At 48.0% G+C, this 25,473-nt stretch overlaps 4 protein-coding genes across 5 annotated transcripts; 1 reads left to right on the top strand and 3 right to left on the bottom strand.

The window, feature by feature from the left end:
• The first annotated feature begins 6,285 nt into the window (after positions 1–6,285).
• LOC120691902 lies at positions 6,286–9,293 on the top strand. The gene is made up of 3 exons (XM_039975106.1): positions 6,286–7,869; positions 7,959–8,205; positions 8,753–9,293. Exons 1-3 carry the CDS (start codon positions 6,997–6,999, stop codon positions 8,983–8,985), a joined length of 1,353 nt encoding a protein of 450 aa, XP_039831040.1. The 5' UTR covers positions 6,286–6,996; the 3' UTR covers positions 8,986–9,293.
• Positions 9,294–14,645: 5,352 nt separating this feature from the next.
• LOC120692948 (60S ribosome subunit biogenesis protein NIP7 homolog) lies at positions 14,646–16,471 on the bottom strand. The gene is made up of 2 exons (XM_039976336.1): positions 15,819–16,471; positions 14,646–15,007 (listed from the first exon to the last, which is right to left on the bottom strand). Exon 1 carries the CDS (start codon positions 16,384–16,386, stop codon positions 15,820–15,822), a length of 567 nt encoding a protein of 188 aa, XP_039832270.1. The 5' UTR covers positions 16,387–16,471; the 3' UTR covers positions 14,646–15,007; position 15,819.
• A 1,980-nt stretch (positions 16,472–18,451) lies between these two features.
• On the bottom strand, positions 18,452–22,049 carry LOC120690846 (pentatricopeptide repeat-containing protein At4g21065-like). Of its 2 annotated transcripts, none has more exons than XM_039973692.1 (2): positions 19,876–22,049; positions 18,452–19,447 (listed from the first exon to the last, which is right to left on the bottom strand). In XM_039973692.1, the coding sequence occupies exon 1, from the start codon at positions 21,831–21,833 to the stop codon at positions 19,986–19,988; it is 1,848 nt and encodes a 615-aa protein (XP_039829626.1). In that variant the 5' UTR covers positions 21,834–22,049; the 3' UTR covers positions 18,452–19,447; positions 19,876–19,985. The 2 variants fall into 2 exon arrangements, with proteins under 2 accessions (XP_039829626.1, XP_039829627.1); XM_039973693.1 differs by having other exon boundaries at positions 20,139–22,049.
• A 155-nt stretch (positions 22,050–22,204) lies between these two features.
• On the bottom strand, positions 22,205–24,694 carry LOC120690848 (dolichyl-phosphate beta-glucosyltransferase-like). The gene is made up of 11 exons (XM_039973694.1): positions 24,528–24,694; positions 24,364–24,434; positions 24,211–24,268; positions 24,012–24,118; positions 23,788–23,833; positions 23,513–23,647; positions 23,348–23,437; positions 23,145–23,273; positions 22,954–23,037; positions 22,774–22,838; positions 22,205–22,656 (listed from the first exon to the last, which is right to left on the bottom strand). The coding sequence occupies exons 1-11, from the start codon at positions 24,609–24,611 to the stop codon at positions 22,470–22,472; spliced, it is 1,056 nt and encodes a 351-aa protein (XP_039829628.1). The 5' UTR covers positions 24,612–24,694; the 3' UTR covers positions 22,205–22,469.
• Between the last annotated feature and the right edge of the window lie 779 nt (positions 24,695–25,473).

The following is a 25,473-nucleotide window of genomic DNA, read 5'->3' as shown; positions in this document are numbered from 1 at the left end:
ATCGACCTATCACCGAGGTTTAATCGGGGCATAAGTCACCGCAATCTTATCCCTTCTCCTTGATCACCCGTTGCTCTCAGCTCTCCTGATGGCTATTAGACTAACTAGTGGGGTTTGTGCTAAGTCGTTGCCACATACAACGATCGAGTGGTTTGCACGATAGTTGAGTTAGGCAAGATGACACATCAACTCGGTCCTTAATTGTGACAAGATGGATATCTCCCAACCTTTCTCAACCACACAGATACAAGCACACCATTTGGCGTCCCACACAGGAATCACCATCCATCTCATCTAAGCATGTCTTTCTTTTGTTTTCCAAACATCCCACCTTTCCCTTTTTGATACTCACACATTTCTTTGTTTTGAAAATATTTAATAATAATATTTGGAGTGCAATGAGTAACCGGGTCCTAAGCGTTTTAGCAAGGTTTATCATCCAAACAGAGTAACTCATATTCAGAGACAAATCTAGGTCATCAAGGAATGGTCAAAGCAATCAAGGAGTGGCTATCCAACCAGGTTTTAGCAGCAAAACAATATGCAATTTTGAAAATAGGCCAATAGGTTGTGTTTATGAAACTGGGACAAAATATGCATCAAAGGATGAGATTGAACTTGCCGTTCACAAAGCCTTCCGGGAAGTCCTGATCGAGGTACTGTCCTTCGGGTTCGGAGTCGCGGTACTGGTCCTCGCACACTTGCTCGCGGTACTGCTCGTCGACGGGTTCTTCCTCATTCACACCGTGGTCTACAGTGCACACAAACAAGCACACAATCGAAAAAAAGAAAATAAAGATTTTACCATTGAGCTCGAATCAGGAAAAATTAAGATATAGAGATAGGAGTGATATTTTTGGGTGATTTTCTAATGGCACGACCAAAATTATGTTAGAAATGGCGTGGTCTAATTTTGGGGGAATCGGAGGATGTTTGGCGCATGAAATGATATGTTAAAGGAGTGGTTATGGGCTAAACCGGGTTTCAAGGGCCTATTTGCAAATACTTTTGGGAGAGGAAAGGTCATTATTGGAATTTCTGAAAATATCCGGGCCATATTAGAAGGGCAGGGGCCTAGGTGTAAATGTTTTGTAAAGTGGAGGGTCATCTCTTTAAATAGGGAGGACAGGGAGGGTTTCTTTGGAAAAGGACTAGAGAGAGGTGGGAGGTTTCTTAACAGAAAATGAGAAAAGGGAGGGGGCTTTGGGCAAAATAGCCCTTTCTTCCTCCTCCCCTCTCCCGTGGAACAGAGGAGGGCGCAGGTGGGGGCGGTCATGGGCCGGCGGCCCTCCTCCCCTCTCCCGTGGAACAGAGGAGGGCGCAGGTGGGGGCGGTCATGGGCCGGCGGCCCTCGGGGCGTGATGGAGGCCGGGATGTGGGGGAAAACGGAGAGGAGGCTGAGGGGGTCCGATTCCCCTACTCACCTCGAGCGGAGGCAGTCTGTGGAGGGCTGTCCACGGCGGCGGGCGGAGGTGGGCGACGGCGGCTATGGCGGCGTCGCTGCGAGGCTGGGGAGAGGTCACGCGGTGGGGAGGGCGGTTGTGGTGGCCGAGGGCTGCGCAGAGGCCCTATTTATAGGCCGGGAGAGGCGGTGGAGAGGGCGGGGCAGGTGGCCGGCTGGTGAGCTCCGAGGTCGGCCATTAATGGCGCTTTGGAGTCGGCGCGGCGTCGTGGAGCGGCGGCGCGATTCGCGGCGGCGGTACAGGCGACGGGACGGCTCGGGCAGAGGCCGAGCGGCGCGCCGGGCATCCGGGGCGCGTGGAGCGCGTGCTATGGCTATGCTGCTGCTGTGTGCATGCGTGGGGTCGCACTGAGCGAGGGCGGCACGGTGTGGTGCCGAGCGCAGCGTGCGGTCTCATCGCGGGGCCGGGCTGTCGCGCGTGCGTCGCGTGGAGGAAACCGGGTAGGGGGGTCTGGTCCGACGAGCTTGCATGTGGCATGCAGCACGGCATGGATGCATGTGACATCCCAGCCTTAAGTGGGCCAGTGGGCCGAGTTGAACAGTGTTGGGCCGGTGGTACTGCAGCAAACGAGGTACTGTAGCTCGAGCACTGTAGTAGAACTGGGCTGGGCCCAATAACGGGTACTGTAGCTCGAGTACTGTAGCACGTCTGGCACTGTAGCATCGGCTACTGTTCATCGCGGGACGCTGTAGCGCCGGACCGATGATCCCATACTGGAATCGGAGGAAGGAGCAGACCAGCTTAAATAGCCGGTCGCGGGAAGTTAATTAATTCCGGATCGATTTTTTTTGCGCGAAGCGAGGACGAAAACGCAAGAGGATTAATTAGTAGGTGTGGTTTACTCAACTTGCAGATTAGATCTTAGCCGTTATCCCGGGCCGGGTCGTTACAGTGGTATCAGAGCCGACTCTCGCGGTTTCACGGGTAGGTGTGGGTCACGGGCCCAGCATGTACACGGGCGTGTGCGGGTCAGTGCGCGGGCATCGAGGATGCGCCGTTAGCACTGGACGCACAGACGTGTACGTGTGTTGATTGGCACTAGGACATACAGTCGTGGCCAAGAGAGGAGATCCTGTTCCTGTCCCGTATGGGTAAGCTGGTTCGATGCCTCGATGAGGACGTCGAGTTCTAAGGGGGGTGTATGTGACATCCCAGCCTTTAAGTGGGCCAGTGGGCCGAGTTAAACAGTGTTGGGCCGGTGGTACAGTAGCAGACGAGGTACTGTAGCTCGAGACTGTAGCAGAAATGTGCTGGGCCCAATAACGGGTACTGTAGCTCGAGTACTGTAGCACGTCTGACACTGTAGCATCGGGGGTACTGTTCACCGCGGGACACTGTAGCGCCGGACCGATGATCCGGAATCGGAGGAAGGAGCAGACCAGCTTAAATAGCCGGTCGCGGGAAGCTAATTAATTTCGGATCGATCCTTTTTGCGCGAAGTGAGGACGAAAGCGCAAGAGGATTAATTAGTAGATGTGGTTTACTCAACTTGCAGAGTAGATCTTAGCCGTTATTCCGGGCCGGGTCGTTACAATGCAGCAGCTAGCTGCTGCTCGAGCATGAAGATGGCGCTAGGATTGCTTGTGCATATGTGCTGCTTGTTTGCTCTCGTGCACCACTTGCTTGTGAGCTAGATGAAGATAGACAGAAAAGAGGAACTTGGAGAAGGAAGGACTAGGCTGCAATGGTAGATTGTAAGAGAGAAAATGATTAGGTGGTGGTTAGGTGGAAGATGAAGTTTAGATGATAAGAAACTGAGCTCAAGATCTTGCAATAGGTTTTGAAAACAATTTTTAGCGAGTAAATTTGGTTAGTGAATTTTAGGGATGTTACAGCCCCTAAGTGGGTTTTGGTGTTTGACGACAAAACCATGTTCGCTTAATGTGTTGATTGAGCATGTGTACAGGAGGTAAGGTTGGATAAACGTTTGAGAATGATGAAGTACGCCCCTCAAAAAGGAAATAAAAAAGCGGTGTTGGATATAAATTCTAGAATTAGATTTTTGATTTTTGAATTGAGTTTAGGGACGTTGTACTATCAAGGGGGACGTTGATTCAAAGGTTGTGACCAAGTTCTAGTGCTCAAGGAACCTAAACAAAACCTTTGAGAGATCTCTGTCACACAAAATCCAAAAAGAAGCAGTCGTTAGTGAGTTTGTGAGCTGAGTCCGGATTGTCCGGACTTCAGCCCGGATAGTCCGGGTGTCCGGAGTATCCGGACATCTTTCCCGGAGTATCCGGGTACCTTTCAGCCAACGGCTATTTTTCAGAGTGAGGGGTATAAATACCCCTTTTACCCCCTCTCTCACCCTCTCTCTTGCCCATTTCGAATCGGACCAAGTGCTAACCCTAGAACAAGCTCTCTCACTCCCTCCCTTTGATTCTTGAGAGATTTCTTGAGGGATTCAAGTGAGAGACTAGCAAGAGAAGAGATTCGAGCTAGTGAGCAATTAAGTGAATATAAATAACTAGAAAGGAATGCAGGAAGGAGATTTGGTATTTTGGTGAAACCTGATAAAGCCATAGAGGGGCTTGACCAACCATAGCAAGGCTGAGAAACCAGATATAACTGCAGTCTAGAAAACAGAAATGATGCTAAATCTCTGTATCCAGGCATATCACTTAAAGATAAAATGTTCTCACAAAAGAGTTCTAAGTGAATACACATTTTGTTCTCATACTGCTTATGCTCCAGTGAAAGAAAGGCACACATGCCCGGAGATTGAAAGCTGAAATGGACTAGTATCTGGACGAAGCAAATAAGGATCGTCACCAACATACCTCTGCTGGATCGAGATGAAGATCATCTTTTAAGTAGAAGCTGACAGCAAGCCTGGAAAGACCTAAAACTCCTTGCACAAAATAGACGATAGCAACAGCCACATTTCAGATTTAAGAGATTTACTAGCCAGTTTCAGAGTTCACCTCCCTGTTTCAGATTTAATTTGATAAATGTTAATAAAAGGGAAAATTCGATTCATGCCACCACAACTCCGTGAAATTGGGTTTCACGTTGAAAATCATGCCACTCAATGGCATGGATTTCAACATGAAATCCAACTTCGTGAAATTGTACTGGCATAGATCCAACTGACCCTTAATAAAAACACCTAACCATTGGGGAATTGGAATAAGTCTGGTTTCAGTGAGCTATCTGAATAGCTCAATTCAGGGTTTTGGTTGTTCCTTCAGTTCGGCTCACACCAATGTTTAGCAAACCTACACTGCCCTTCCTGGTCATGCTGCATTTGCATCACACAAATTCTTGAGTCCCATTTTGTTTTGTTCATAAGAGTCTGTAAAACAAAAGTGACATTGATGCCCTATGAATTTGGATCCTATGGATTTCACAAAAGTGACATTGATGTCCAGGTTAGCAAATTCATAGGTCTTGCACTAGCTGTCCCTCTTTTGATTGTTCTTTCTCTCCATGCTACAATATACCATGATATTCACTTAGTGTTTCTGTGACAGTATGAAAAGAACTTGTATTGGAGTCCATGATACATCTGTTTATGCATTCAGAGTTTATTTTGCACTTTGTATGAGCTGGAAACTCAAAAAAAATATTACTAGTGTTACTCTGAGCCTTGGTGTGTTGTTGTTCATTCTGATTTCTGAACCTTTGATTACTAGTTGTCATGTTTGATTCTGGCTAGTAATGATCTATGCATTACTGGTTTTCAAACTAGTAAAATAATGTTCTATGGCATTACTCAGAATTCAGTAACCTATTATATGAGTTTCCCTTGCTGTTAGTTTCCCCCCATCATGTGATCTTGTTTATTGTTTATGGTCTTCTTATGGCAGGTGATATGGGTTCAGGGTCATATTTCAGTGACCTCATCATCCGAAGAGGAGGAATCAATGATTTCATCCATTACAAATTGATTGAATTTATCGTCTGAATCCATACTCTAGGACGTTGTTCTCCAATACCAATCAACCACGCAAGATTTCAGTCTGGATCAAAACATGGCTCATAAAAAAAACGGCTTCAATGCAGTACGGATTGAATGCACTATATGGTAGTAAGCACGTACCTGAATTCAATTTGATGGAACGTCCACCAGCAGGCGGTCGCTGCTTGCTTCTCTGATCATCCACGTGCCAGGGATGAGGGATCGATGGTAGTCAGCACGGCGGCGATAGGGATCGATGGATCGCGACGGAGGCGGCGCGATGGATGTGGCGTCGTGCGTCCTTGCCGGTCACGTGGACGCGATGAGGCAAGGCACCGGCGGCGCGGCGTATAAGAGGATCGCGGTGGCGGCGTCCCGATGGGCGCGGCGGCGAGCGTGGAAAAGAAACGATCGGACGGAATAGTATGACGTGGAACCAGTTTTGAATATACTCCCTCCTTCCCTGTTTATAAGGCATACACGTATATCAAGATTCAAAACTTGTCATCTTTGACCAATAATTTGACTATTAAATTTTTATTTTTATAATGCAAATTTCATATGATTGGATTCATAATCAAATATATTTTACAATGATTATAAGTTTATAATCAAAAGTGATATAATATATGATAAATAAATGGTCAAAGTGTTGTTTAGAAGACCGTGTCATGTTCCACCATGCCTTATAAACGGGGAAGGAGGGAGTAGCAATTATATTTTACCTAATTTTTTGAATTACCCTATGGAATTAGGTGGTTTTCTATTTTTGCAAAGGAGATATAATTTTTAAATTTATCTAACATAATACAAGAGCTCTTGGAGATGCTTTTAAATCTCATAATAAAAAAGAGAAAAGGGAAAGATCCCGATCCTAATCCCAATCCCGATCCCCTCCTCGCCCCCTTCCTGTCAGAGACAACGAACCCTAGAGAACTCCGCCGTCCGACGACGTCGCCGCCGCCGCCGCCCGGCCACCGTCCGCGGCCTCAGGCCCCAGGACAAATGGTGTCCTCGATGGCTGAACAACGGCGAAGCCTTTGCAATGCTATCCTTGAGTACTACAAATCGGCGTGTGATCGGCTCCCGACCTCGCTGATCCCGCGCGTCCATGAGGCCGGCTTCGGCTTCGGCTTCCTCGACCCCGTCTCGAACATCATCGCCAACACCGTCTTGCACAAGGCCTCGCCGGATGCGATGGTAGAGGCCAACCAGGAGGAGCAAGGAAGGCGTCGGGAGATCAAGAGGAAGATATCATAGCCCGGCACTTGCAGCACAGGCAGCAGCAGCAGCAGCAAGGCGGTCTGCATCTCGGATTTCAGCAGCATTGCAGCTCGATCGCTTCAAGGCCTCGTCACTTTTCTTACCAGCTACTTCCGCTACCTTCGCACCCGAGAAGCCCTCTACTACCTGACTGTTTCCAATGCTGATCTCCTCGTCGCTGTGCACCTCATCGAGACGGATCGTTGTGCCGGTTGCGCCTTCACGGCCAACCACCGCACCAGCAAGAATGCTCTCTCTTGTGCTGCCCTGTCTGCCAAGCATCCCCAGCCCGGTGAATTCGTGTCCACCTCACTCGTGCTGGCGTCTCGTCTGAAAGAGGTTCACGCCCTCCTGCAGACACACGACACTATGAACCTCTCCAAGATATCTGCAGAAGGCGAGCATTTTGGAGCAGACCCGCACGAACCCATGCGTGATGCCGTAAAAAGGTTCCAAAGATCTGGAGTGAGGATGCCTTTCCCTGATGAGATTAGCCATGAGCTCGGGATCGACCATGAGCTCTCCATGAAGAGGTTGCTTCTGGATAGGATCCATGGGTTCTACCTCGAGGCAATCTCCCGCCTCCCGACGACTCTTCTGCGCTCCCGCCTCCACCGGCCCCTCCTGAAGGCTGGCCACTGCTACGGCCCATTCGATGCTGTCTCCAACATCCTTCTCAACACAATCTGGTATGACACCATGTTCCCCACACAGCACGAGTTCAAGGTGGACGTCGTCCTCATGGAGAACCTTGCCCTTGTCGAGTCCCGTTGTCTCAATGGCCTTGTCGCCTCCGTGGTCAGCACCTTTCCTACATTAACAATGAGAGGTATTTTGTGGTACCTCCTGAAATTTGGCTCCCTTTATGGAATGATCAAGAATGTAGGAGAAACCTTCCCTGCCCCCATCCTTGTGTCTCCTTCTGCCTACCTTGCTGCCGCTACCGGAGCATGCCACCCTCACCCTGATGCACTAGTAAGCTTTGTAGCAGAGTTACCACAGGAGGTAGAGGTGATCGTGATGCCATTGCTCAAGGCTAAGAATACCCTCTCCGTTGACGATGTCGAGGCCATCTCTAAGTCTGTGTCGGGTAATCATCCACGTATTGGGTCTGTGAGTGAGCTTGAGTGGTCTAAGCTTGATTCCAAGAGCATCTCAGACAGCTGTAAGAAATTTAAGGCTCATCAGAGATATATTTGCCGAAGGGTTGAAGCTGCTTTGCAGGAACATGCACGGAGACAGGCAAGTTTCCTCTTCTCTTCTTTCATTCTGTTGTTGCTTACTATGTGTCAGAATTAACCTTCCTGATCCTATGTTTCAACTAACTGCAGGGTGATGATTATGAGCTTCATTCTATCTGTGGGGTGAATGGGAAAATACCCCAAGATGGCAAATATGATTACTTTCTTAACCGCAATGGATACCCGTACTCTCATATCAACGCCTGGGTGACACGGAGAGACTCACATCGCACTGACGCAGTTCCCATACTCTTGTTCATCGAGTGTAGCAATAACAAGGACATGAAGGGTGCGCCATTTCTGTGCTGTGTTGTATCAGAGTCATCAGAAGATGCCGGTATGCTCTCGGTACCCTTATCTGCATTAAATTCCAATTTTCTGTTTCCTCCTCAAGTGACAGTTCTTACTTGTGATTTGGCTGTCCATTCTGCACATAAGTTATGATTGGATCAAGAGTCTGAGACAAGCCTCCAGATGGTTCACACAAGTACCACAAAGAAAATAGTTCTCTTGATATAGGGATAAACTATAGCATCAGTTCCTTTGCTATGAATAACAACAGATTGCCTACCCTACATCCACATCAATTTCTTACGGCATGTGACCGAAGGGTTCTTTAGGCTCTTTCAATTCTACAGAAAATGTTCTCCTAAAACTTTACTTTCTGACCATCCCATACGCTAGCCAAGGTTCTCTTTTTCCCATTACTGCGCATTATAAATCCCAAAATTGAACAGCTATAAATAAGGGGAGGTACCAAACCAGATATCCTGCCAGAATCTTATCTTGCTACCATCAACCACCTTCCATATGTTGTTGATTTTCCAGTTAATATGATCATTATGTCAGATTGATGACCTTCCATATGTTTTTCTTTTGAGAAGGTCGCTGCTTTCATTGTGAGCGTGCTGGGACCAAAATCGTGCATCCATCTTTGAGGTCATATCATGGGCAAGAAAAGGATTTTGAGGATATGGCTTGTGGAAAACACTCATTAACCAACGAAGAACTGATTGGATTTGGGGAGTCGAGGACAGTTTTTGCAGATGTCGTCGAGACAGAGCCTTTAATGTATCTAGATATTGCAGAGTTGAGACATCTGGCTGATGTATCTTGATAGGGTTGAGGCATCAGGCTGATATGAGACACTGGAGTCATCTTCGAAGCGGGTCGACCGGTCGACAAGCTAATTGGCAACATCCGTGAGTCATTATGCAGGTTGTGATGTGGACCCTAAAGGTGCGGGCAAGAAGGAAAAAAAAACTTTTTTTCTCGAATAGGAGAGTTGCGTATCAATATATTAAGAGGAAGAGAGGGAAAAAAAACTCTAGTACAAAATGTTACAGGTTAGCCCTTAAAACAACCAGTTGACTCTCAACAAGCAAAAAAACCTTTCGTGATTATTTACCCTATCAAGTGATACAACAACAGGGACCAATACACCATGACACAATGTTTGCTACTGGTGATACTTAGGGTGTGTTTAGTTGGTGAAAAAGTTTGGGTTTTGGTACTGTAGCACATTTCGTTGTTACTTGATAAATAATATCTAATTATAGACTAATTAGACTTAAAAGATTCAGCTCGTGCTAATTAGTTAGACTGTGTAATTACTTATTTTTTTCAACTACATTTAATGTTTCATGCATGTGTCCGAAGATTCGATGTGATGGGTATTGTGCAAAATTTTTAATTTTTTTGGGAACTAAACAGGGCCTTAGGCAATATCAATGCTAGTGAGATTGTAAAAGGCACCAGACTCTGTGGTAGATACTAGATAGCTACCCTTGGCAGGTGTTTATAATAGCTCAAGTCCAAAATGGATAAGCAATGTGCTGTGCTTAGTTAAAAGAAAATCTAGATTTGAGATATCCCATTGGGGTTTTGTGCTAATTATCGACATAACATATTTATTTGATTTAGCAAGCTATCTCTTGCATCATGGTTATAAGTGCTCTAAAAATATTTTAGATGATGAAGTGCAACCAACAAATGTCACAAACTACATTGCTTGATTAATTATGTGGAATTCAGAAAGCAATGTTGACATATAATCACATCGTGCGTGTTCAATGCATTCAAATTCAAATGGCTGAATGGTAGACCACAAAAGTAAACATAACGTTCATTATTCATTAAAAGTCTATCCTTCCGGATTATCTATGTGCAATTAAATTTCTTCACTTATATTTACATATATGTGGAGTCCTGTCAACTTTCTTATCAGAGATTACGTTGCTTGATAATTCAGTTTGATCCACACCCTAGAAAAAGTACAAAAATGCACAATTAGCATTGAACTATTGATTGACAAACATAAAAATTGGCAACCACGATCATACATCTCAGAACCAATAAATCATTCAGTGGATAAGAGTTGCAAAGGGTGAAGCCTTGAACACCATAATCAGGCATAAACGTTTCCAATTTCACTCAATATGATCCAACCAGATACGTGGAGGTCGAGCGCGTCGACGGTGAGGTGGAACGCGCCGTGGTTGGGTGAACTTCGGCCAATGGGGGTGCCCACGTGCACGGCGGCGAGGCGCGGGCGGACGACGGCGGTGGCGCGGCGCACGAGCGCCTCGGAGGCGTAGTGGACGCGGCTCTTGTGGAGGCGGAGGCAGTAGGAGCCCGTCTCCGGATCAGGTCCCTCCACGGCGGGGCGCTCCAGGTTGGGCCTCGCCACCGTGACAGACTGACAGGCGACGACCAGGCGGTGTCCGCGCACGAGAAGCTGCGGCAGGAGATGCTGCTCGTCAAGATCCACGCCGCGGTCGACGAGGCGCTTGATGCCTTCTTCAGACAGCGAGCCATGGACGCACGAGCCACCAGCAGGCAGCAGCGAGTCCAACGAGCCAGGTGACGCTTCGTCTCGTGCAGCTCTTCTATCTTTCACGTGGAACGCTCTGTCGTCGTCGAACATGGCGCCGGAAACTCTACGAATGTTCTGTTCCCAAAACAAACAAACAAAAAAGCTAGGTGCTAATGTGTATAGCACCGTACCCTAATTTGCTACATCATTTGTGTACCTATTTTCTACATTTCTATCTATACACATACATACATACATTTTGTATATGTACATGTATTATGTATACCATAATACGTCATGGTTGACCAGCAGGTCCACCGTAGCTTCCTCCCTGGGTCTTGCGTTTTTTAATTTAATTGGGCCAGCGTGGGCATTCGTTTTTTAATTTAAATTTACATACATGGGTGCCTCCCTTGCCGGGAGGCGATCGGTTCGAGCCCGCTCGGCCTTTTACACGAGGCTGGGTCTGGACGGCTAAGCGATGCGGTACTAATTTTGGCAGCCCGACTAGGAGCCAGTTACCAGTGCCCCCCTCCCCTCCTTTTTCTTTTCCGCGCCGCACGCACGAACTGTGCGATTCGGGCGTGGACGAAGTATTCAAGCGCATCGTGTTGGGCTTGGAGTGAGCCCGGAATATTTTTCTTCGGTTCGTTGGAACGTTTCCTCTTTTTTTTTCGTGGGACACACAAAAAAAAAAGGTTTCAGTTACGTGACACGATCTTCGGTTCTAAAAAGTAGTGTCATTCTAGATTTGCCCTAATAAGCTAGATAAATTTTCTTTTAAATATCTTTCGTAGGGTATTTTTTGTGTCATAAATTTTGATATTTTTCTCTATGAACTCGTTAAACTTTTGATAATTTGACTTGAGAATGAATGCTGCTCATACAACGAAGGGAAGAGTCCCACAGAAACCTCGCTATTTTTTTTTGAGGGGTAACGGGGGATCCCCACCAATGTATTGCGCAATTTTACATGGGAGTTGAAAAACAAAGTATTTTACAGGGGACTACATATTGGAACAAAATATTGAACACCAGGTCTCAGCAACGCTCCTGTCTTCTTGTGGCAGTCGGTCTCCATAGGCGAGCTTCCTCTTTGCAGTTCAGCAACAAGCGCAGTAGTGATGGTTCTTTGCTTCTGAACACCACATCATGTCTGTGTTTCCATATTTGCCAGGCACAAAGCAGCAGGAAGGTATGGTAGTGTTGTGTGGGTATCCTCGGCGGCCTCTCAAGCAGCCAGAGTTGCGACACGGACGCGTGGCGTACTGCAATGCCAAGGTGTGCCCAGAACTGGGAGGCAGTTTGGCAATGAAAGATGAGATGGTCCGGGCTTTCAGCGTCTGCTTTGCACAACTCACATGTAGAGTCCTCTACGATGGTCTTCACCAGGAGATTTGTTCTGCACTGTATTTTCCCTTGGACCAGCAGCCAAGCGAAAAAACGAACCCGGGGCGGCGCATGGTTGATCCAGACAAATTTGTAGAATGGGCATTGTTCCTCTGCCTGCAGGTTCATCAAGGCAGTATATATAGGGCCAGCACGTAACACTCCATCTTTATCCACGAGAGGGCTGGTTCGATCATCCGGTTCCGTTTGCAGCAGCACTTCTTCAGTTAGTTCTTCCAGGGTTGACAGTTCCGCGGCCGCCACCTGGGAGAGTCTGTGCTCGAAGTGAGAACGCAGCGGTTCAGAGCAGACTTTACCCACTGAAGCATTGGGCTCCTTGGCGTGGCTGAACAGGGCGGGGAAGGTTTCAGCAAGTGGACCAGAAGGCAGCCAATTGTCATGCCAGAAGGATGTGTTGAGGCCATTACCAATGGAGGTGGTCGTGATTGCTATGTATACAGGCAGCAGGCCCCGGAGGGTTTTCCAGTGTGTCCCCTCACAGGCGCCCTCAAGAGAGGCAACGTTTGTGTTGTTGTGCATCCAATTTGCCCAAGCCGATTCACCAGGATGGTGTAATCGGTGCAAGCGTTTCAGTAGCAGGCACTGGTTGAGTGTGCGTAGGTCCTTGATGCCCAGCCTGCCTTGTTCTTTGGGCAAACAAGTTTGCTCCCAGGCGACAAGGCATTGTGCACCCGTGGTAGTGGATTCTCCAGACCAGAGGAAGGCGTGCCGTTTCTTGTTGATTGCATCAAGAGTGCCTTGGGGGAAGTTGCATAGCAGAGAGGATGTATATAAGTGCACTATCCAGCACGGAGTTGACGAGGACTGCACGGCCCATGCTGTTAAGGAGAGTAGCTTGCCAACCTCCCAGGTACCTGTCTGTTCGGTCGATGAGCGGAGCAAAAGCATTCAAATTCAGTTTAACATTGGACAGCAGCATCCCCAAATAGGTCTGTGGGAACTGATCTCGGCGACATCCAAGAGTGGCTAGGAAACTCGGCATATCCCGATCGGGGATGTGCATCGGGACCACTGTGCTTTTGTGGAAATTGATTGCCAAACCAGTAGCGTCAGCGAATTGATCCAGCAACTGCTTGAGTCGTTGCACATCCTGCTCATCTGCTCGGAGTACAATGAGAGTGCCATCTGCGTATTGGATCACGAGACAGGGGTGTTCATCTGAAGCAGGGTGTCTAACACCTCCATCAAACTTGATAAGTCGCTGCAGCACATCAGCCACCAGCAGGAACAGATACGGGGAGAAGGGGTCCCCTTGCCGGAGTCCTCTTTTACAGATGAACCAATTGCAGGAGCAGCCGTTTAGGAGGATGGCAGACTTGGAGGTGGTGAGAATGTGTTGAATCCAGGAGCACCACGTTGTGGGGAAACCTCTGCACTGGAGTATATGCAGCAGGCTGTCCCAGTTGACCGAATCAAATGCCTTGGCAAAATCAAGCTTCAGGACCAATGTCGGTAAGCGCTGCTTGTGGCAGTGTTGCACGAGCTCCATTGCATAAATGAAATTCTTTGAGATAGAGCGGCCTTTGATGAAACCTGTTTGGTCAAGATCAATCAGTTTGGGAATGTGGGCTTGGAGGCGCGAGGTGAGGATTTTGCCTATGATCTTCATTGGACAGTTCTATAGGCAGATGGGGCGGTGGTCACCCGGCGCCGTGGCTCCAGGTTTTTTGGGTATGAGTACCACGAAAGCCCGGTTGACTCGTTCCAGATCCACAGTACCTTGTGCGAAAGCTTCCACAAACTTCATGACTTTGGGTGAGACAGTGTCCCAGGTAGCCGAGAAAAAACCAGGTCCAAAACCGTCGGGCCCAGGGGCACTTCATATGCTGCACTGCGGCTCTTGCTTCACTCTCAATGATTGGTGCTGCCAGGTCGCTCAAGTCTGGTGTGGGAGTGCCACTGTAGATGTCTGCCAAGTTGAAGTGCCAAACTGCCGCGGTTGGTGTGCCCAGTATCGAGGAGAAATAGGTAGTCAGCGCTTCTGCTTTTGCATTGTGTGCAGTGAGTTCACAGCCATTGTCTGCCAAGTTGAAACCTCGCTATTGTTGGTGCTAAGGATGCAAGTGACTACCCAATGGTATTTTTTGGGTCAGTTAATTAATTGGCATGTCACTCTAGTTCATTTTATTAATTTTTAGATCGATCCAATAATCCACAAATTATCTAACTTGCATCCCTAGATGGTATCACTATCCAATTTAACTGCTGCGGTCATGGTGCACGTGTTCTTAAAAAAACAATTCTGCGTTACTCGTATATTAGTGATTTTATTCGAATCAATTCAGTCTCGCCTCCCGGGGAACCTCAGTTTACCATGCTTCATGCTTCTCCCTGTACCAATGGATGCATGCCATGATCATTTACTAATCGCGTTGCCAATTTATTCTTCCACAAAAAAGACGGTAATCCAAGCTAATCGCTAATCTCTCCAAGCAAATACGAAGAACACATTCAGTACGTCTACAAAACAGCCATGGCCTATATCAAAATCAAATTCATCTTGAACAATTTCACTATGTAAAAGCAGCGCTCTTCGAACAACATAGTAGCACTGAACCGTCAAGGCAATTGCTAGCGATATTTCAATAGCGCAGACAAATCAATCAGCGTTGTAACTCCACAGCCGAACACAGTTTGATTCATGCATAGACAAGTGGTCCATGGACCATACTATAACATTGATATCTAATCTGAAAAGCATACTGATAGATTACAGGATGACAAAGTTGTACATGAAAACTTCCATAAGCATACTGATAGATTACAGAATGACAAAATTTATGAGCCCAGGTCCGCCTCAGGACAAGACTTGACCACCTAAGATATTCATCTCCACTTTTCGTTGAACTAGTTGAAAAGCTCCAAAACTTACAGGAGACCTCAAATTCTGAATAAGGCTCACCAGACATATCACCTGCAGGCAAGATGAAAGCTGTTAAAACTTAGAACAGGATCACAGAGCTCAAAACAGATGTATACAAGTGACATGTTCAGGAAAAGCCTAATAGATCATCTATGTAGTGCATAATCAGTTATACAGCACTCTGGTTCATCTTAATAAGAGGATGTCAAGCCTCAACCAGCTTAGGGAGCTTCCGCCAACAATATTTGATGCAGGGGATTGCTAGGGATACCAGTGCTAGCAAGGTTGTAAAAGCAAACTTCTATGGTAGAAACTAGATAGCAGCCCGATGACAAGTGATTATAACAGCTATGGCAACCAAACAGCAATGACATCTAACATGGACACATGGTGGACTGAAGTTAAGAAGGAATTAAAAAAAACTTCCAACCAAACATTCTAGTCTAGTACTCTAGTACCACATCCACCTGGCCACTGTTCTTCAATTAGCTGGATTATCTCGGCTCTCCAAATTCTTCACTTACATATACACAGAACGCTGTCCAATGATGAAGCATCTATTAAACTTTTTTTTTTATATCGGAGACTACCTTGACTGATAATTCAGTCCGAACCAAATCCCGAAATAAGTATGAAGACGCTCAATTTGCATTAACCCACTGACAGACATGAACATTTGTGACCACAATCATCATATCTCAATATCAATTAACCATTCGGTACATCTTAATTGCATATTGCAAATGTTGAATGAAACGTTGAAGCCTTGGAACACTACAGTCTACAGTAAGGTATAAATCTTCCCAATTTGACTCGCAATCACAAAATGATCGAAGCAAAGGTTGTGGCGTTGTGCCCTCACCTCACATGAGCTCCTCCTCCTTGCGGAGGTACTCCCCGGCGTCAGCCTGGTGCAGCACGACGACGGCGTTGGTGTCGGCTTTCCTGCAGTCCTGCGCGGACCTCGCGGCGATGCCGAAGCCGAGAGGCACGTCGGCCATGGACATGACGACGACGCCGTCGCCTGCCTTGGTGTTCTCGGTGATGCGGGCGAGGGAGGACTTGGGCACGGAGTTCCCGAAGAGGAAGGAGCGCTCGCTGTCGGGCTTGAGCCAGACGCGGCGGCGCGCGTGCGCCGCCAGGAGGTCGAGCGCGTGGACGGTGAGGTGGAACGCGCCGTGGTGGGTGAACTTGCCGATGGGGGTGCCCACGGCGGCGAGGCGCGGGCGGGCGACGGCGGTGGCGCGGCGCACGAGCGCCTCGGAGGCGTAGTAGACGCGGTTCTTGTGGAGGCGGAGGCAGTAGCGGCCCGGCTCCGGGTCGGGCCCCTCCACGGCGGGCCGCTCCAGGAGGTGCTTCAGGTTGGGGCCCGTGAACTTGAAGAGCTTCTCGAAAACCTGCGTCGTCTCCTTCTCGTCGAGCGGCCTCATGGCGGCGGCGCGCTCGGGGGCGGAGGGTTTGGGGCTTTGGGCGGCGGCGCTAGGGGTTGAGGACTGGGGAGTTCAACCGTGCAGGCAGCTACATGTCGTCGGGCTTAACTAGGCCGAGATAGCTAGTACGGCCCAGTTCGGCCCAGTCCAGCGGCAAGGTCGCCGCGAATAGCAGAGAGCCGGAGATGGCCCGCGTCTGCTCGCCTCACCTGCACCCGTCTGCCAGCACCAGCACCGTAACAAGCCTCTAAAAATGTTCCCGCGTTTCCGGAACCTGGTGTTCCCGGTGACTATATTCACACGGCGACGAGGTGCTTGTGCTTCTCGCTTTCTCAGCACCCAGGTTCCGGCAGCAGGGACCGGACGCCGCTCAATGCAACCGCAAGGACCATCAACACGGCATCGAGTAACGCTGTGTCTTTATTTCACAAGGAATGCCCCATCGACCGTGGCAGGACACATCCACGCCGCTGCCCTGGCGTTCGTCTCAAGTGGATGCAGCAGGCATGAATAGCTGAACGTCTTTTTTTTTTTAGGGGAATAGCTGGAACTTGAATATACACGTACGCAAGTAAGGACAGAATTAAGGTACCAAGGACGATGAAAACCATCGCCTTGTTCGGCTGGGAGATTCAGCCAGCCACAACAGTATTTTTCTCTCACGCCAAATCAGTCAGCCAGCCAGCCAACCAGCAGTATTTTTCTCTCACGCCAAATCAGCCAGCCATCCAGCCGAACAAGGCGCATGTCTATTGCGGCGCAGATACAAAGAGAGAATCTTCGCTGATCCCAAGTTCCTCGACAACAACGAAATGCCGTGTTCTTTTTTCCTTATGCAGGCCGACCTTTTTAGGACGACACCAACTATGCAAGCATCACCACGGGGCACGAGCCCCCTGAGAAATTCGTTCATGCCAGACATGACAACTCTCCAATTTGTAAGGTTCCTAATCTGATCGTTCATGCAACTCTTTATATCCGGGAGGGGATACCTCCAGTGACGCACCTTCGTTCCTGCTACTGCTAGGCGCCATGGCAAAAGAAGTGGTCGGTTCCATAGCCGGTGCGGTCGCGGACAAGGCGGTGTCCAAGATCGTCGACAGCCTCGGCAGGCAGACGCCCGTCGGCGACAAACTGCAGCGGCTGGAGCGGCTGTGCATGAGGGTCCGGAGCACGGTCGAGGTGTCGGAGAAGCACGACATCGAGAGCGCCTCGCTGCTCGAGTGGCGGGAGAAGCTCAAGAAGGCCGTCGCCCCTCGGCGACGAGGTGCTCCTCAGCTTCCAGCAGCAGCTGCAGCTGCAGGGGCGGCGCCAGCGGACGACGCCCAGGGCCCCAGTACAGGCGGCACCGGTAGTTCTGCTGTCATTCACAAGAAAAGCCCTGTCGAGCATGGCGCGGCGCATCAGCGGCATAGCCACGGCGTACTTCTCGAGCGACGAGGACGCCAAGAAGCTGGAAAGCGCGGTGGAGGCGCTGGAGAAGGAGTCGGAGAACCTGGAGGAGTTCATAGGGTTGCTCCGGCTTGAGGTCTCGCCGAGGCTGAAGCGGCGGCGGGGACACGTCACGTGGTATGGCGGTGTCCTTGAGCTACATGATACACGAGGTGAATGGGGGCTCCAGGAAGTGACAGTGCTCGTGGGAAGGCTCGAGGAAGCCTTGGCCAAGATCAGCACGGCAGTTCATACGGCGGAAATCCGGGACGTCGAAGGAATGGAACTGGAATGGCTAGCACAGTGGGTTATCTTTCTGCGAGAAGCTAGGCAACAAGGCCGCACCGTCCTCCACGCCCTCAGAGCAGAACTCAGTAAGGAGAACCCAGAACATGACCGTGAAGAGCACCAACTTCGCAGCTTTGTGCTTACCATTGAGAGCATTGCCGGGGACTTGAAATTCTTCAACCGGCTAATCACTACATTCTGTGATTTTCCAGCTTTTTCCTCTTACGGGAGAGGTGGGAGAGGTGGGAGGTGGCACCACCAGTAGCTTAGGATCTTTAGTACCCAAGTTTCAGTGCTTGATGTACACCAATATCAAGTTATAATTTTGGTACAATTCGAAGAACCATAACAACAAATGGTGCATGGCTTCTGTTTCAATGATAATGTGGGCATATTCATCTTAAGTGTTTGCATCGTTGACAATTGTGACACACACTCGTTGTTTATCATTGCCTGCTTTATATTTCCAATTCTCACCAAATATTCTCATCATATATACTCGGTTCGGTGTGTAAGATACCTCTCAGTGAGATCATAGTGTCTCGAGCTTGAGGATTCGCCGAAACAGATGTGGAGGTGTCAAGCAAGACTGAGAAAATGCTCGCTGTCAACATGAGAGGGAAGATAAACCAGATGGTCGTGTTTTCCAGGAAGTGACTGCTTGCAGAGAGGCTCCAGAAAGCCTGTCCAAGATCTTCAATTTGAATTCAATTGATGACTGTACGTGTTGAAGGCCAGTAGTGGCTCGCACAGTGCTGACATTCTCAGGAGAGAGAGGCATCAAGGCAGCATTGTACTTAACACCGTTAAAGCCAGATCTTGGACGAGATGAGCTTCGTAGCTTTGTCCATACCATCAACCTTAGCTGAGGACTAGGTAGCTAGGTTTCAACAGGTTTGATTTCATTCTGCTGCCCGAGTAACTTCCTTTGATCCTTTCCTGTATCAAGCCAAATGTATGGGCATTAACCTCTAGGCTGTAACTTCTACCACCAAGTCTGTCTATCTCTGAATGAAGTGAGCTCATATGTACCACTATAGATCAATCCACAACACCGTCACTCCCCAAGCTTTCAAAAATACTTCTGAAATAAATGTAGTTCTCCTTCCATCTCGTTTCTGACCAGTGCCCACCGTGCCTTCGTCAACTCTTTTGTTTCCCGAAGCATATGTTTCTATAAGATGCTCCCAATCTCATCCCCACAAGGCCGCAACACTACACATGTCATATTCATCTGTCAAAGCATTGTGGCACCGTTGTTGATTGGCAACAGCATGCTGAAGTGTGGATCCATCATCTGAAAGCTTTTCCACAGGAAACATCCTTCAAGCTGACAACATTCCTGCAAAATGGTCAAGAAGATAATATAAGTGCCAACTTTCATGCATTTTGCTCCCTAGGATTGAAGTTCAACACATGGAATGGAACTCTGTTGCTTGGAATTGGGGAAAGACAATGCAACAATAGCATGAATATTTGATCTACCTATGTATGTATAACAAAAGTTTAAATTCCCAGACTACAACACACCAGATGATCAGAACTCCAAACATACCATAAGTCTGATAATACAAACAAATAATATACCGTGCCAGTCGATATATTCCATTTAGTTGTCCTGCAAGTTCTCTTTCTGTTTCTATTTCAATTAGATTGATTTATAGATTTGGTCAAAGTTAACCAAATTTGACTTGGGACAAACCTAATATGACATGTAAATAAAAATGGAGGGAGTATGAAAGCTTTCAATTTGCACATAAATGGACGGACCTTAAAAGATATGCCAAAGCTCCCTGGAAATAAATTATCGTTACCATGAACTTCTGTGATTCACTCTTTAAAAACTTCAGAAACAGGACAACCTGGTGAAAAACAATGCATCACCAGAAATCATTGCACGAGCAGGACCCATTCTTAAAGCGATGGAACCGGCTGCGATCACGCACTACGATCTCTCGGTTATAAACCTGTGAGATGCACTTTATTGCTGCATGACAATCCAAGCATACTCGGAGATTCTTAACCACACGGACCTGTGTACCAGGAGGAGTCCTCAGTAGCGCAAATGCAATCGCCAGCTTCTCGCTGTGCCACTGAAGCGCACCCTCTTTATCCTCCTCATCAAGATCAAGGAGGACCTCTGATGTAGCTGAGATGTGCCCAATGCGCCTTAGCTCACTTGCCATCTCCTGGACCATCATGTATATCTTCTTCCACTGCAGGTGTGACTCATCTCCAGCTATGAATTCATGAACCTCCCCATCAAGCTCAACAACGCTGCAACCTGGCACCTTCTTGATTCCTCTCTTGCTCATTTCCCTCCTAATCTCTGATTTCTCCTTCCACCTCTGAGTCAGCGCGTAGACATTGGAGAGCATAACATAGTTGGCCTCATGAGCAGGGTACTCATTTAGAAGGTTTCTGGTGATGTTTTCACCAAGTTCAAGCCTACCATGGGCACGGCAGGCAGCAACAAGTGTCCGCCATATTATTGGGTTTGGTTTCATAGGCATCGTCCGAACAAACTCCATTGCTTGCTCAACCATGCCAGCACGACCAAGCATGTCAATCATGCAACCATAATGCTCGATCTTAGGCTCAATGCTATACTCCATCTTCATTGAATCAAAGTAGCCACGGCCTTCATCGACCATTCCAGCATGGCTACATGCAGTGAGCACCCCAATGAACGCAACATCATCAGGCGGCACGCCAACAGTCTTCATCTCCTCAAACAACCCCACAGCCTCCTTCCCACGACCCTCCATTGCAAGAGCGTCAATCACTGAGGTCCATGACACAACAGTCCGCTCCTCCATCCCCTGGAACACTGCCACAGCCCCATCCACATCACCACACTTGGCGAGTGCATCAATCAGCGCATTGCACAGAGTTACAGACTTCCCAACCGCCTCCCTCTCCACAAACCGCCCAACCCACCGAGCAAGCTCGAGTGCACCCAAATCTGCAGCAGCTGCCAGAACACCAAGCACTGTGACCTCATCCGGCCGCACCCCACTGGCCTGCATCTCCCTGAACAACCCAACTGCATCACTCGACAGCCCCCCACGCACATACCCACCAATCATAGCGCTCCAGGTAACGGCGCTTGACTTCGGCATTCTGTCGAACACATTCCGCGCGTCCCCGAGGAACCCGCCGCCGAAGCACGAGTACATATGTATGAGAGTGTTGGATACGTACTGATCGGTGGCGAACCCGAACTTGAGAGCGGCGGCGTGGGCCTGGAGCCCAACGCCCGGGGAGCCCGGGAGAGCGGCGCACGCCTTGAGGAGGAAGGGGAAGGTGAATTTGTTCGGAACCACAGCGCTGCGGAGCATGAGCGGGAAGAAGGCGGCGGCGCGGAGGCGGGCAGAATGGAGCGGGGAGGTGGCGTGCGCGCGGATGAGAGTGTTGACGAGGAAGGCGTCGATCGGGACGGAGGGACCGAGGAGCGCGGCGACGAGGGGCTCGAGCAGCGCGGGAGCCGCGGAGGCGGTGGACGCGAAGAGCCTTGTAAGAACAAGCGGATTGGAGTGCAGGCCGGACTTGAGGAGGAAGGCGAGGGACTGGAGGACGGCGGCCGGCGTGGAGGAGCGCACTAGAAGGCGGAGGCAGTTCTGCTCCGCCGCCCGCGCCGCGGATGGCGGGTGGTGCGAGGCTGGCGCGGTGGAGAAACGGCGGCGGCGCAGATGTGGCGGAAGAGAAGGTGGAAGCGGGGGCGGCATTTGGTCGAGCGCATGGCGCCCGGTTGCGGGGCCCTGCGGTTTTGATCATTCGGAGTTTCAGGCTGCGCCATTTCAGACGCGGCAATGCGCATTGGCGAGCGTCCAAGCGAAGTCTGTTCCTGTTCCTAAGCAAACAGAATGGCTGATGAGCTTCGAAAAGTCGAGAGTCCGTATGAAACAAAAGAATTGTATGAATCGTTGCTAGAATTGCCATATTCCTTGTGAGTAAATTTGTTTCGTTCAACGGTCCTGGGTGCTCATTGCCTGTCAAGTTTAAGTCGTCATATGGCATATACAAATCAGCATAACAGATTCCGTTTCAGCACTGCATCTGTCAAAGATTCAAAAGAAGATGAGAAGTCTCCTTTTAACTTGATAAAAAGAAGGCCAGTTACATTTTGATGCTGTGTAACAAATCAGTAAAATGATAGAAGTCATCAGTAGGAACACGTTGGGCGTATATTTGTCACTCTATGATTCAAACACTAAAGTACAGGAGGCATGGATTCTCTCCAGGTGAAAATATCAGAAAATTTTACAGTGATCCTTCAAATGGATTTGCATATTGACGAACTAGGATTGGTATAAGCTACAATGATGAACTAAGTTGCAGTTGTCAACAAGGGATGTCAGGGTTTATGTGTATATTTTCCATATACCCAGTCCATAGCCTACTTTGATCAGCAGGAGCTCAAATACCATGTGCATGATGCTTGTCATGCGCACTTTGGATCCAGGCATCTCAATCCAATTAACAGATACTTCCACCATTGGGATCCTGAGGTGCTTGCACAGGTATACAAGCTCAACATCAAAACACCACCTGCCCAAGCAACAAAAGGAAAACTGTAACAATCATCCATAGCATTAATCTACACAGCTTGGAAGAGGAATTGGTATGTAGAAGCATCACTGAAACTTCAAAGCAAGGAAACCATACCTCTTCAATCTGATATTTGTGAAAAGTTTCCTTGCAGCAGCTCGTGTGAACATCTTAAACCCACACTGGAATTTGTGACAATTGAACAAATTGTGGATAGTGAACAGTGTAGTCATGAAGAAAGTACATGAAAAATCAACTGCACTCGTTTATTAGAGGATCAAGGTTGAAAAAACATACCTGTGTATCTCTGATTCCAGGACCAGCAGTCAACAAAACTACCAAATGGAAACCTTTCATAAGAAAGTTCCGATACCACTTCCTCTGCAATAAGTTAGAAAAGAAAATTCAAAAACATAAGCTGAAAAAACAGCGTCAAGTAAAGAAACATCATGCAAATGAGGGTAATGGGTGCCAGTCAAGAGATTTACAGTTGCAAGAGCCTGCTTCTCCAAATGAGCACGGGAACCGAAGACAGCAATTTCAACATCAGATGCTTTCTGAGGTGAACCAGAAGATGTTCCAGGGGTGGACTTAACTTTCTGAGCCAATGCATGAACCTAAGAGCAGAAAGGTAAATTCCAGGAATCGCAAACAACTAATTAAATTCTCAAAGATTAAGTTTATGACAGACCTGAGCTTCAAGCTTTTCCAAATCAGTCACTTTAGTTGCCCCATCAGCATCAAGCATGAGTAATAGTTCACCACGCGAATGGAGCATCCCCTATTAGACCATGCTTTCCACACCAATTAGTTATTATTTGAAACCAAAAGGTTATGCAGGAAGTTCAACACTCACTTTTCGGACCGCTTCACCTTTCCCATGATTTCTCCCAAGTAGAAGAACTCTAACATTGTCAATCTTGTGTTGCTTTACAAATTTGAAGGCAACTTTAGAGGTTTGGTCAGTGCTCCCATCATCAACAATCAAGACCTTGACAGAAAAGATTGAACTCCAAAATCAGTTTGAGTTATACATGTTCAAATATACAAAAGCTTTGGTACTAAACTGCTCAAAGTTTGCAAATGCCAAGGGAAATGTAAATGCCAATAACATGCAATATTTCCACTTACCTCGTAAGAAAATGACTTATCAGCAGCTGAACGTTGTTTCAGGTAGCTATTAAAGACAGGAAACAACAAAACATTAGCATAACCAACCAAGCAAGCCACTAACACAAGCTGCACAAGGAAAATTATCAGCATAGATTGCATGGCGCAGTTCACAATTCAATTATAATTGTACTAAATAGAGCATTGAGCATCAAGTGTAGCAAATGGTCATATCAGAGCCTTACTTGAGTGTTTCTGTAAGAGCCTCAGGGAGTCGATACTCCTCGTTGTAGGCAGGAACTATCAACGAAATGTACTTCTCAGGAGGATCAAAAACCGACGGGCACGGAACCTATAACAGTGTACACAGGCATATCAGCAAACATCTATCGTGCACACCATGCCGCAGCTCGAGTTGAACTCAGCTCAAGCAATCAGCACTACCTTGTTCAGTGAATTTGGGTCCTCGAAGAAGGCGTCTGAAATGGCCGACCTCTCCAGCCTGCGGCGGAGATCCAGAACGACGAACCAGTCAACTCGTCGCGCAGATCGCGCGAGAAACGAAGATGATGAGACGGGAGCGAAGAATCGACTTACGAGTGCATGCAACCGATCTTGCGGATGTGCTCGAAGAAGACGGCCGCGGCGCCCAGCACCAGGATGGACACCTGCGCACGGGAGGGAGATGGGGTGAGCGTCGCGGCGAGGAGGAGGAAGAGGGGGCGGAGGAGCAGTGTTTGAGGGAAAGGGGAGGGGTATACGAGGGTGGCGATGAGGAGGGTCAGCGAGAGGGAGGCCGGGATGCAGCCGGCGACGGCGGAGAGGGACCAGACGGCGGCCACCATGGCGTCCCGGCGGCCGTGCCGAGTCCACCCGCTGCTATGCTGCTCGCGTGCGTTTTCTGGTCCGGAGGACGGGGAGATCTGCAGGCCGGAGCCGACGAGCCGTAGGTTAGACGGTAGACGCCGCCGGGCCAACCTTGCAGGATTTTTGGTGATTTTACACTTTTTTGCACAAAAATGGCTTTTAGGTTTACTGGGTTACTAGCATTTAACAAATCTCCAAAATTATTTTAAAAAGAATCAATGTTCAACTTTAAAAATTTGACTTCTTTCCATCAATTCCGCGTACATGTTTTGCGTTGTTGGATGCACTCAAACAATTTAATTAGGAACATATATAAAGACCTTGCAAAAAAAAAAGAGAACACAATCAGAGAGTTTGTCAATCTATTTACCTTTATGGCTATCGCTTTGCATTCTCCTTGTATCACTAGATTATTATACTTCTCCCGTCCAAAAAAAAATACAATTCTCACTTTCCAAGAAGTAAAACAGTTTCAATAGTATTAATACTTATGTTATAAAATAAATAGTATTACGTTGATCATTTAACATATTCTCATACTCAATATATTTGGAGATGCAATATTATTAATTTTCATATAAAATTGGTCAAGCTTGAATTTATTTAACTCCTCGGGATACGAGGGTTGTATTCTTTTTTGGGACGGGGGAGTATAGAGTATCTAAGTTGTTCACTTTGGTGTGCCTAAAAGTTGTACCACTTTTCCTAATTTTACTCCCCACAATTGTATCTTATCACCCACAATCCTAATGCCCCACCCAAAGATATACTCAGTAATGATATCTGAAAACAACTCCTCAAGCTACTAAATCCTTTAGGTAAATCATACGAAATACGAAA

Source organism: Panicum virgatum, chromosome 9N, assembly GCF_016808335.1.
Source record: "Panicum virgatum strain AP13 chromosome 9N, P.virgatum_v5, whole genome shotgun sequence".
NCBI lineage: Eukaryota > Viridiplantae > Streptophyta > Magnoliopsida > Poales > Poaceae > Panicum > Panicum virgatum.
This window is presented reverse-complemented; position numbering and strand designations above follow the sequence as displayed.

What these genes read in the sequence shown, in the direction of transcription:
- LOC120691902 (XM_039975106.1), top strand. Translation starts at nt 6,997, where the DNA reads ATGAACCTCTCCAAGATATCTGCAGAAGGCGAGCATTTTGGAGCAGAC. An exon ending in AGGAACATGCACGGAGACAG is followed by an intron (nt 7,870 to 7,958) that starts GCAAGTTTCCTC and finishes AACTAACTGCAG; the next exon opens with GGTGATGATTATGAGCTTCA. An exon ending in AGAGTCATCAGAAGATGCCG is followed by an intron (nt 8,206 to 8,752) that starts GTATGCTCTCGG and finishes TCTTTTGAGAAG; the next exon opens with GTCGCTGCTTTCATTGTGAG.
- LOC120692948 (XM_039976336.1), bottom strand. Translation starts at nt 16,386, where the DNA reads ATGAGGCCGCTCGACGAGAAGGAGACGACGCAGGTTTTCGAGAAGCTC.
- LOC120690846 (XM_039973692.1), bottom strand. Translation starts at nt 21,833, where the DNA reads ATGCCGCCCCCGCTTCCACCTTCTCTTCCGCCACATCTGCGCCGCCGC.
- LOC120690848 (XM_039973694.1), bottom strand. Translation starts at nt 24,611, where the DNA reads ATGGTGGCCGCCGTCTGGTCCCTCTCCGCCGTCGCCGGCTGCATCCCG. An exon ending in AAGATCGGTTGCATGCACTC is followed by an intron (nt 24,269 to 24,363) that starts GTAAGTCGATTC and finishes TCTCCGCCGCAG; the next exon opens with GCTGGAGAGGTCGGCCATTT. An exon ending in ACAAATATCAGATTGAAGAG is followed by an intron (nt 22,657 to 22,773) that starts GTATGGTTTCCT and finishes TTGCTTGGGCAG; the next exon opens with GTGGTGTTTTGATGTTGAGC.